A 10,518-nucleotide genomic window follows, 5' to 3' on the forward strand; every position below is an offset into this window, starting at 1 on the left:
CAGAAATCAGCCAGGGAGGCCTGGCCAGATACCTCAGTGAGAGCATCCTTTCATATGCCAAGGTTTCAGGTTAGATTCCTGGTTAAGGAACAAACAAGAATAAATGACTGCATAAAATAATTTGAAGAACAAATCAATCTCCAATTTAAAAAATTGGCCAGGGGTGATAGTCACTAATTTCAGAAACACCCCCTGGACCAGTGTTTTCTCCTCTATGAAATGGGAGTGTAAATATTTTTTATATTAGGTAGCAGTACTTGTGAAATGAAGAAATCCATGTAAAATAAATGATTGTCCTGTATCTGTCCAGCCCCAAATAGATGGTGGGAGACACAGAGTGAAACTTCCCAGGCTAAGAGAGGGTTGATCCTGGAGGCTGGATGCATGGTCAGGGTTGGGGAGTGCTGGAATGCAAGGCCAGGGAGAGTTCACACTGGGTCTGGTCGCCTTGAACAGCCCCCGGCCCTGGGAATTGTGGATTCCTAAGGAGAGGATTGGATCCCCTGGAGTGGGGTGGGGAGTCTGGTGGTATCCTGGGAGGGAGCTCATCTGGGGCCAACCAGACCAGGGAATTGAGAGGGCAAAGCCCCACACATCCCCTACCCATACCCTGGACTTCGGACCTTGGAGGTGGCCTGCTTACCCCTCCCCTGCAGGGGCAGCTTCCTGCCCACCCTCACCCTAATCAGGGAAGGGGCCTGGGATGTTATGGGATCCACTTCTCACCCAGCATGCCACCTCATAAAGGCACCCCTCCCAGGCATGTAAGACCAGTTATCATGCTCTGGAACAGACTCTCCTCCCCGCCAGGGGAGCAGGAGGGACTTACACTTGTGTCATTTTGTTTATTACTTGAAATCATGGTGTTGGTGTTTGTGTAGGCTTTTTTTCATACAGGAAACTCATGAAAAGTGCAGGCACACCCCATAGCCAGACCCCAACCCCCAGGACTGGTAATGCTTTCTTCAGGGGCTGGGCAAGGCCGGTTCCTGCCGGGGTGCACAGACATTACTTAAAAAATGTTAAAAATAAAAGAGAACACACATTTAAATAGGTATCCAAGACAGTTTTTCAAAAACAAATCTGCCCCTCTTCTCTCCTTTTAGAAAAACAAAACAAATCTCTGACCCCTAACTTTCTGACCCCTCCTCCCCGCCCACCCCCCCACAAAAAAAAATGTACAGAGCTACAGTTAACACATGATGTTCACATCTGAAACCATTAACTTGAAACACATAATGGGGAAGGAGTGAGGACCTGGGGGTTCATCTACAAGTAGGACAAAAGGAGGGAGACAGGCTGGGGGGGGGGGGGGCGCGGTATCCTGCAGGACAGACAGGTGTGTGTGTGGGGGAAGGCCCAGACATCTCATCTCCATTTATCAGTAAAAAAAAGTGAATGAAAAATAAACTCCACCCACATTGAAATGGCCCCAATTAAGGGGGGGGGGGTCCTGTCCCTCTGCTCTGGGGGCCAAAGACCCCTGGGGCATGGGCATGAGTGGGGAGGTTCCAAATTAGACCAGCAGCAACCTCCCAGGGGGGGTTAATGCTACAGTGTAGCTCCTAACTATGAGATTCACAGCTCAGCACCCCCTCCCCTCCGGGTTGCAGGAGGGCCACCCCCAGACATAGTCCACAGGCCCAGATCACTCAGGTTGGGCAGAGAATTAGGGCTGGGGGCATCTACCCCACCCCACAGCAATTTCTCTCCTGATTTTTCAAGAGATTCCCAACTACTATTGGCTCAGTCAGAAAATTAACAGTCTATAAATACCCAGAGCTCAGGAAAAAAAAATAGATGTGGGGTTGGAGAGTGGCATCAGAAGAGTATCACACAGTGCGTGGCCAGCAAAGGCAGGCGACAAGTCTGTTCTCCTCCATCCCTTTCTGCCAGGAAAGGGTACTACACCCAGACCCGAACTCCAAGGCAGGCTCTGGCCAGCCTCCCCTGAAACAGCTTTTCTTTCCCAGGAAAAAGAAACTAAGAAGAGAAAGTAGCATAGATGTGGAAGAGACAGCCCCTGGTCTGTGCAGCTGTGGGTCCTGTGAGGTGTTTGGAGCCCTGGGGGCCCTGCTGGGTAGGGGGAGGCCAGAATTGGCAGTGGGGGTTCTCTTCTCTGTGGCCCCCTCCTGTCTGTAAAGTGCAAATGAGGCATCTACATTTTGGACTTAAACCTGAAGAGGGTGGGGGTGGTGGAGCATCAGAGCCAGCGTAAGGGGTTGGGGGGCTTCTTTCTCATTTCTGCTCTGAACCATCTGGAAAGACTGCTACATATTTGGAGCTTGGGAAGGTGGGCAGGGAAGGACCCTGTGTGGCTGAGGTGGGAGGGTGGGGGTACAGAGGAAGAGGTGGGGAGATGTGAGGCTGAACCGAGGAGGCAGGAACCCAAGGCCACAAAGGGTTTGGAAAACCATGGTAAGAAATGAAAATTTTAAAAAACCAGGATGCTGGCTGAAGAGGGAGGGGTCTCCTGCAGTGCCCACTGCATGCCCTCCTGAGCTGGGCGATGCTCTCAGCCACCCTGGGCAGGGGGTGAGGGACAAGGTTTCTAGGCCACCACGAACTCTGACTTGATGTCGGGGTTAACTTCTGGCTTCCAGACGGATTCCTCGAAGTCAAGGCCCAAGCCCGCAGCCTCACTGGGGCTGCCACCACTGCCTCCGGGGCTGCTGTCGCTGCGGCCGGCCTTGCGGCTGGGTGGCCAGTGGTAGGGGCCTCGGGCATCCCTCCGGGCCTTTCTGCGGAGCCGTTTCTGCTGGAGCAGCAGCTGCAGGCGCTCCACCTTGCAGCGGGTGGCCCGGTTCTCTGTCTGCCGCAGCCGATCCCCTGTAAAGGAAGCAATGACCATGACCCCCTAGGAGAGGCTGGACCCCCAGCAAATGCCCCCCTGCATTAGGCAGAGCTCAGGGCCTCCTGGACATTAGCTCCATTGAGGGAGCTGATCAAGAGTATCCAGGGACTCCCAGGAGCTGCGGGCTTATTAAAACTTGTCTGAATGTCCAGCACACCAGTTGTGAACCCTGTGAGGGCAGGGCCGTGTCCAAGACAAGCACTCAAGACACAGTCACCACATGAATTAACGGCAGCTTGAGCCCTTCCAGCTGCTTCTGTGACAGAGGAACTCAGGCTCTGGCCATGGTTTCCTCTTCGTGGCTTGGGCTGGGGGTCCACTGGACAGAGTGGCATCACAAGTCTGCGAGATTCCAGATTTATAGGGTAAAAACAAGTTGGGGGACATGGGGCCATCGAGTAGGAGGGGAAGCCAGCCCCCCTCCCTTAGCCTGACTCGGCCATTCACAGAGGCTCCACCTGCCATCTGGAGAAAGTGCCTGAGGAGGATGTGAGGAGGAACCCCACTCCCCCTCGGGAGGGCACAAGGACACTTTGTGTCCCCAACACACACTCCCTTCTCTTCAGGCTCTTCCAGAGCGAGCTGAATGGCAGCTGGTGCCTCCCCAGCCTGATTGGGTCAGCTGCTCTGAGCTGCACACAGAGGGGCCTTGACTGGTGAGAATGGGTGGGGCGCCTTGGACACTCACCCGTGGGCTTGCCCAGGCGGGCCTGGCTCAGGGAGGCTGGGGCCGTGGCCACCAGCTTGTCACAGGAGGTAGTTTTTGGGGTGAGGTCTGAGGCGGGAGAGGCAGGTGCACACTGGGCGTGGCAACGCAGTTGGGTCAGTGATGGGGGCATGCCCTGGTAGTGCCTCGTGGCACTCAGGAGGTCATTGAGGATCTGCAGGATGGTACCGATGTCCCGCCGTGGCCGCCCACTGCTGTCCTGGCAATTGGGGTGCAGCGTGCCTACAGGGGGGCAGAGTATATTGGTGAATGCCCAAGGGATGGGACCCTGGGGCAAGAATGACACAAAGACTCCCACCCATGCATGGGAGACACAAAGCCTGCTGTAGGGTCACAAGTATATGTGAAGAACTGAGGGTGGGATGGTGAGTGTCCCACCCTTGAGGTGTGTGCATGTGACCACTGCTGGGACATACATAGAAGCCATGACACCTACCAGAGAAGGTCCCTGAGAAGACCCCTGGGGCGTGGTTCACAAAGCTCTCGATAATGGCACCAGGTTTTCTGGAACGGGAGGTGGGGCTGCCCCCAGGGGTGGATGTGGAGCTGGCCCGGGCACTGGCAGCAGGGGAACAGTCCATCTGCTGATGGAATAGGGGGACATAAGCTTAAGGTATAAGGAAAGGCCTTGGGGTTCAAGGTCTGGGACCACCCACCAGCCCAGGATCCATCAATGGCCTTTGAAACATGCAGTAGGGGCTTGGAGTCCCTTCTCCACCCCCTCCAAACAGCCCGTCCTTGGGTTTGAAGGATAAGCCCTTCCCAGACTCACCTCGGGGCAGGTGGTGGGGGCTGAGTGGGAACGGAAGGAGCCGGCTGTTACAGGTGAGGGGGAAGCAGGTGCAGGGCTGGTGGGCACTGGGGGGACACGGACAGTACTGGACACTGGCCGGCAGGGAGAGGACACAGGAGTGGTCATGCTGGGGTCCCCGCGGGTGGCAGCAGTTGCAGCCGCCAGCACATGGCGGTGTTGTAGTGGGGCGTGCTGGGCCGCAAGTTGAAGCTGGACGAACATCATGTGGTCACCCACTCGAAGAGCCAGGGTCAGTGGTGAGCGGCCCGACAAGAAGTCACTGACCTGCAGAGAGTGGCCTGTCAACCCCAGGGTTCCAGCCCTAGGCGCCCAGCCCGGCCCGGCCCAGCCCCCCACGCTGTGTGACCTGGGGCCTCTCGCCGCCCCTCTCTGGGCTCTGGGGTCCCTGTCGGTGCCACGGATGCTTAAATAAAATGAATCGGTATTTCCGGAAGCCGCCTCCGCCAGCCCGGCCCGGCCCGGGCGCCGCTGGGGGCTGTGGGGGACAGAGGCAGATCAGACAGGGGGCCTGGCCCTCCTTGGCCAGCTTGGTTCTTTCAAGGGGAAACTGAGGCCAGAGGGGGCGGGGCATAGCCTGAGGTCACTGCCCTCAAATAACCCTCACCTTGTACCTTTCCCCACCCTCTCAACCCCCAGATTCTCTCTGCCTATGATTATTAGAGACCTATCTCAGGCCCCCTCCCAGTTAAGCCACAGGGGTGGGCAGCAAGTGGGTGGAATTGCTGGACAAATTCTTTATCCTAACCTTTGCTTTCTCAAGATAAATATTTATCTGTCCTGGGCGGGGCGGAGGCTAAGAGAGAGGCGTCACTGTGGGAAGGGGCCCTGACTGGTTCCCTGGAGCCAGGGTCCCGCAGGACCTGAACATAGCCCATGCAAACATGAACCCTTCAATTGGGGTCCCCCTTCACAGAGGGTGTGAGGTGCCTCTGACCCGTCTAAAGTGGGGCCTGGCTAGCACAGAACTGTCCCCAGGGGCCGGGCTGGGGTGGGTGCGGGGGGGGGGGGGGGAGGTTTCTGAGAAGTGACAGAGGCTGGATGACTCAGAACAACCGCCTCCCAGCTCTCCCCTGGCAGCGGCTGGTGTAACCTTTTCTGCTTGGGGGCCTTGGGGAGGAGGCGAGCGAGGCAGGCAGTGAGAAGCCCCCATCTCCCAGCCCAGTCTCATGACCCTTCCCCACCCCAGAAATGCCCCTTGCAGAGAGGGCCTGGGGTAGCTCCCAAGAGCAGCTGGGTCACCCTCCCCGCCCCCCCCCCCCACTCCCTCCCGCAACTTCCTCCCTGGGGAGGGCAACCAGGCAGGCATGATGTGGTGCCAGGCAGGGAGCAGCCCTGGGAGCCCAGTCAATTCACCCAGCCCCCCTCCCTATCTCCCTCTCAGGCACCCTGTGGCGGATGTGAACCAAACACAGAGGGCCCCCCTGGCAACCACATCACCCCCACCCCCCAAGAGCAGGGAGCTCAGTTCACATCTGCCCCAGGAAATCAGGAGACACCATGGGGCTCCCAGGACTCCTGTTCTTCCCCACCTGGCTGCCCCTCCTGATGGCAGACCACCCAGCTACTGCTCTCCCCCCTCTTTCACACTAGCCGGCTGGCGAGGGCAGGATGCTACATGTCGGGGAGGGGGCGAGGGCCTCAGGCAGGAGGAAGGGAAGCGGCTGAGCAGGTTTCCTGCGGCTGGCCAGCCCAGACAGGGAGGCCTAGAACCTGCCCACCCCCTCTAGGGGAGGGCAGCAGCCTGCTTCCCCCACCCTGGCAGCAGGCAGATAGCTGAGGCCTGTGTCACCCTCCTGGGAGGAGGCCCTGCCGCCAGAAAAATGAGAAAAGGAGGGGGGAAAGGCTGCAACAAAACCGGGAACCTGGGTGTGGGCCAGCCCAGGCCGCCCTCCTCATCTTCCTCCAGGCTGCTTACTAAATATTTTCCTAACATCCTGTGTTGGCCTCACTGGGTGCTTGGTTGCCCCCACCCCGCCCCTCCCTTCCCCTCCCCTTTTGGGGCAGAGAACAAAGGCCAGAAAGAGGAGGGGGAGGGGTGACTACCCACCCCTCACAATGGGGTCAAGAAAGGCGGAAGGAGTGTCACCCAGGCCAGCCCCTCCCTCTCCCCACCAGCAGAAATTTTATAAAGGTCGCTCAGGGGAAACTTCAGTGGCCCTGGAGGGGGGGCACTCAGGGACACAGGCCCCGGGGGTGGGAGCCTGGGCTAAGGTCACCCACAGACAGGCTTGTGAAAGCTGGGCCTCCATCCCCCATGGCAGCCACCGTGGGAGAGAAGGCCCTCAAGGTCAGGTGGTGAGTGCTTGGAGGGAGGAGGAAGAGGAAGCTGGGTGACCAGGCCAAGCTGGCAAGAAGGCGGAGCAGCTCAAGTCCCCTCCCCCGAACAGAAACAACCCCAGGCTCTCCAGAGGGGTTGGGCACAGAGCCTGCTAGCCCCTGGGCTAGGAGGGGCAGCACTTGAGAATCTCACCTGGGTCTCTGTTAAGCTCTCCAGAGCCTGCATCACAGACTGTTCTGGCCTTGAGGCCTGAGACTACAAAGAGAAGGAGGGGAAGAGACCCTGAGTATGCATTCTAGGTTGGGCACCTGGGCACAGGGGCTGGGATGGCCCTGCTAGGTGGGGGGAGTGGGGGGAGGGCGGGAGGTAGCCCAGACAGGTGTGATGGGGACCACGCTGGCATGAAAGGGCGCTACCCTCCCATGTTGGGGCCTCCTCAGCCATTTACCATGAGGCCCGCCTCCACGGTGGGCACGAGAGTCAGCTTGCTGCCATCCCCCACGCCGAACTCCTGCAGCTTCCCCGAACTGAGCCGGCTGGTGGGGTGGGGTGGGGAGGGGGAGGAAGGAAGAGGGTGAGGCTACAGCAGAGACCAGGCAGGGACGCGGAAGCAGACGCTGAGGGAGTGCTTGCTAGGGAGACAGAAGTCCTTCCACCCCCATCTCTACCTGGCGGCTAGACCCTGGGCCCTGAAAATGGGGGCAAGGCTCACTATCTGGTCCTGGGACCCCTTGCTAGTGGTCCAGACCCCTTCTCTCAAGGAACCCCAACTCTGGAGTGGGGCAACCCCTTTGCACCTCAGCAAGACACTTTTTTTCATTACCCGGGCCCCATTTTGACCTGTGACACCCTACCAGCCACCCCAGGGCTAGCCCTGCCAGTAATTCACGAACTCCAGCCCCGGGCTCCTCTTGTGGGCCACAGGACGTAGCCTTCAGGGGCTTTGCCCGGCAGGGTTCCTCCTCCCTCCTTCACTGGCGCAGGCAGCCGCCGTTCAGACAAAGGAGACCCTCCCCCTCTTGCCCCTCCCCCACCGAGGCCCCTCCGTTGGGGATGGACACAGTGAGTCCCCGGAGGCCAGCGGGAGGAGGGCTTCCCAGCCTGGAGGCGATTTAAATACCATGGGGGAGGGGGAGGGGAAGGCTGAGGGGAGCGCTCGTGGCGAGAACAAAGGGGGGCAGAGAGACGCAAGTGGAAGGAGACAGCCAGACGCACAGAGGGCTGCCGAGCAGATGCGGAAGCCGGCAGAGAAGCAGGCAGGGGAAGCGACAGCAGCGGCCCCCCTACCCCCACAGATGGGAGCACCGCGCCATCCCAGGGATCCCATCGTCCCGCGAGGGGGTCGCTTGAGCCCAGCGGGAGGCACAGTCGCAGCAGCCTTTGTGCAGCGACCCCAGGCGGGGGAGGGGGCCGAAGCAAGCAAGGCCGAGCAGAGGGCGCCCGAGAGCGCACCAGTCCCCCCACCCCCGGTCTGGCCGCCCCCTTCCTTTCCCGAGCTGCGAGCTCTTTGTTCCCGTCCGGGGGCCGGGGCCATAGGGGGGCAACAGGCCAGGGGTGCGCTGCGGCAAGGGCGGCGCTCGGTACCTACGTGTCTTTGTGGAGCAGCGCCAGGCGCTCCTTGGGCACTTTGAGGCGCTGGGACAGCCGCTTGCGCAGCCCCTCCACCGTCTCGTCGGGGGACACCGACAACTCGTAGCGAGTGCCCGTTGTACTGTGGATGGCCAGGCTCATGGACGCTGCATCCGCCGCGGAGCCCAACTCGCAGGCGCCGCCAGGGGCCCCGCGCCGGCAGCTCCGGGCGCCGCCTGGCTGCGGCTCCATCCCCGGCCCGCGCTGGGGAGCTGGGGTCCGCGGGGCAACGCCAATCCTCGCCGCGCCTCCGGACAGGGCCGGGGCTCCCCGAACCAGGGTTCTTGGGGACACTGGGTATGAGGGGCAGCGCGTGTCCCCTTTGAGAAGGTCCCAGGAACAAATGGCGAATCAAGAATCTCAGTGGCGCTCCGGGGTCGCGTCGGCTCGTTGGGGCGCCTTCCGGGGGTGGGGACTGTACTTGCGGCTTCTTTCAAGGGCGGCGGGAGTCGACCGAGACTGGGCGGGCGCGGGGGGAGGGTCCCGGAGGAGTGGGCGCCGCTGGCTGACCGCGCTTACTGCCGTCTGCCGCTCGGGCCGCGTTTCTCGGCGCGTCACCTCCCTTAGCAACAGTCGCCGCCGCCGCTCCGAGGATCTGGGGGTGAAAGTAACAAGAAAAAAAAGTTATAATGTAGCAACGTTCCAAGGGGCGGGGCCTCCGCCCCCTCCCATTCACTACTTACTCTGCCGGCCCGCACCGGCCAATCGGCACGCACCGAAGGCCTAGTGGGCTGCGCTTGCAGGCCAATGGCTGTAGCCGCGGCGCTGCCCCACGTGGCCGCAGGGCCCGCCCCTGGCCCCGCCCCTGCCCCGGTGGCCAAGGGGAGCGCGGCGGGGGCGGAGCTGGAGCCGCAGAAGCCGGCCCCCACGCCCCCGCCCGCGCCGGGGGCCATTCATAAGGCCTGGTGCCCACAACAAAGGGCGAGCGGCCGGGGAGGACTCGGGTCCTATTCCCGGAGCTGTGTGGCGTGAGGTCCGGCTTTGTCCCCACGCCAGGATGGGCAGGATGTCGCGTGACCTCTCCCGCGTCCGTCCGGGAAGCTACCGCGAGCGGAAGCGGGAGGCAATACCCGCGCCTCGTGGTTGGGCCATGTTTCGGTGGCTCGCGGGAAGGTTCGACTTTGGGGCGTGAGGTCTCCACGAGCTGATGGCGAGTCCTGCATCCCCGGGACGTGGCCGGTGTCGGGGGGACCCTGGTGCTACCTCGCGTCCCACCCCAGTCTCGCGGGCTGGACCCGCTTCTTGAGTCGCACCCGCCGGAGCTATGACGTGACGCGGCGTCCCTGGTGGGGCCCGCGCGCACCGCTCCGCTCCGGGCTGCGGTGAGTCAGCAGCGCTGGCGCGCCCTCTGCCGGCCCCAATCCAGGAGCGCTGCTGGGAGTCCTGGGGAGGGGGCGCGAGACTGTTCGGGGCAAAGGCAAAGCTGACCGACTTCGGGCGCGGGGGGAGCCTCGCTAGTGTGAATCCTTTAAAACAGGCCGTACAAACCGGAAATCAGGCTGGAACAGCAACTAGCTCAAGGTCACTCCGGGGAGGGGGAGTGCCGGGGGTGGGTGGGGCAGGGGCCGAGGTCCCGTCAAGGGGGTGCTGGCTGCGCCTCGCTCCACCCATTCCACGTCCCGTGAGGGAAGAGGTGCTTCCCAGGACTGGAGATATCCCAAACCCTGCCTGCCCCAAGAACAAAGAAAAGTGGGGCACCTTAAAAGCCTAGAGCGGGGAACCCCTCCTTGGCCCGCGAGATCCCGCCCACAACTCACCGGGCGCGGCCAGTCCGAGGTCACAACAGTCCTTTCATGTACCTAGATCGAGAACAAGTGCGCCGTGGAGGGGTAGGTATGGGGCCGAACCGGCGGCCCTGAACCTTTATCCGCGCCGCCTTCCCTGGGGTGGAGTTTGGGCGGGCAGGGGTAGTGGGAGGGAACCGGGCGGGCGGTGACGCAGGCCATCCCCGCCCCTCCCAGTAGGCCAGAGCACGGGAGTGCCGCCCGGCCTGGGCCACTTGCGCTCCTGGAATGCCTCCGAACCCGAGGTCACGGTTATCCAAGTCGACGACTCGATCGCACCCCTACTTGGGCCACGGGTATTGGGTTTCTGGGTGCACAGCCGAGCTCCCTGACATTTTTCTGCCGCTCCAAGCCCTGTGCTTCCGCTTGGGGGTGCCCGCAAGGCGGAAGGCGGGGCGTGGGAAGGGGAGCCTGAGTCAGCAGCACAGTCCA

At 61.3% G+C, this 10,518-nt stretch overlaps 1 protein-coding gene across 5 annotated transcripts; it reads right to left on the reverse strand.

Moving 5' to 3' along the window:
- Positions 1 to 833: 833 nt before the first annotated feature.
- Positions 834 to 10,199, reverse strand: MIDN (midnolin). Of its 5 annotated transcripts, none has more exons than XM_080672553.1 (9): positions 10,060 to 10,199; positions 8,262 to 8,897; positions 7,122 to 7,209; positions 6,866 to 6,928; positions 4,742 to 4,870; positions 4,354 to 4,659; positions 4,018 to 4,162; positions 3,543 to 3,803; positions 834 to 2,829 (listed from the first exon to the last, which is right to left on the reverse strand). In XM_080672553.1, exons 2-9 carry the CDS (start codon positions 8,492 to 8,494, stop codon positions 2,552 to 2,554), a joined length of 1,503 nt encoding a protein of 500 aa, XP_080528679.1. In that variant the 5' UTR covers positions 8,495 to 8,897; positions 10,060 to 10,199; the 3' UTR covers positions 834 to 2,551. The 5 variants fall into 5 exon arrangements, with proteins under 5 accessions (XP_080528679.1, XP_080528677.1, XP_080528678.1 ...); XM_080672551.1 differs by having other exon boundaries at positions 4,018 to 4,165; XM_080672552.1 differs by lacking the exon at positions 10,060 to 10,199 and adding an exon at positions 8,986 to 9,058 and having other exon boundaries at positions 4,018 to 4,165.
- Between the last annotated feature and the right edge of the window lie 319 nt (positions 10,200 to 10,518).

The sequence above is a fragment of the Plecotus auritus genome (assembly GCF_963455305.1).
Source record: "Plecotus auritus genome assembly, chromosome: 6".
NCBI lineage: Eukaryota > Metazoa > Chordata > Mammalia > Chiroptera > Vespertilionidae > Plecotus > Plecotus auritus.

What these genes read in the sequence shown, in the direction of transcription:
- MIDN (XM_080672551.1), bottom strand. Translation starts at nt 8,494, where the DNA reads ATGGAGCCGCAGCCAGGCGGCGCCCGGAGCTGCCGGCGCGGGGCCCCT. An exon ending in GCGCTGCTCCACAAAGACAC is followed by an intron (nt 7,210 to 8,261) that starts GTAGGTACCGAG and finishes CCACCCCACCAG; the next exon opens with CCGGCTCAGTTCGGGGAAGC. An exon ending in GGGGCGGCGAGAGGCCCCAG is followed by an intron (nt 4,660 to 4,741) that starts GTCACACAGCGT and finishes CACTCTCTGCAG; the next exon opens with GTCAGTGACTTCTTGTCGGG.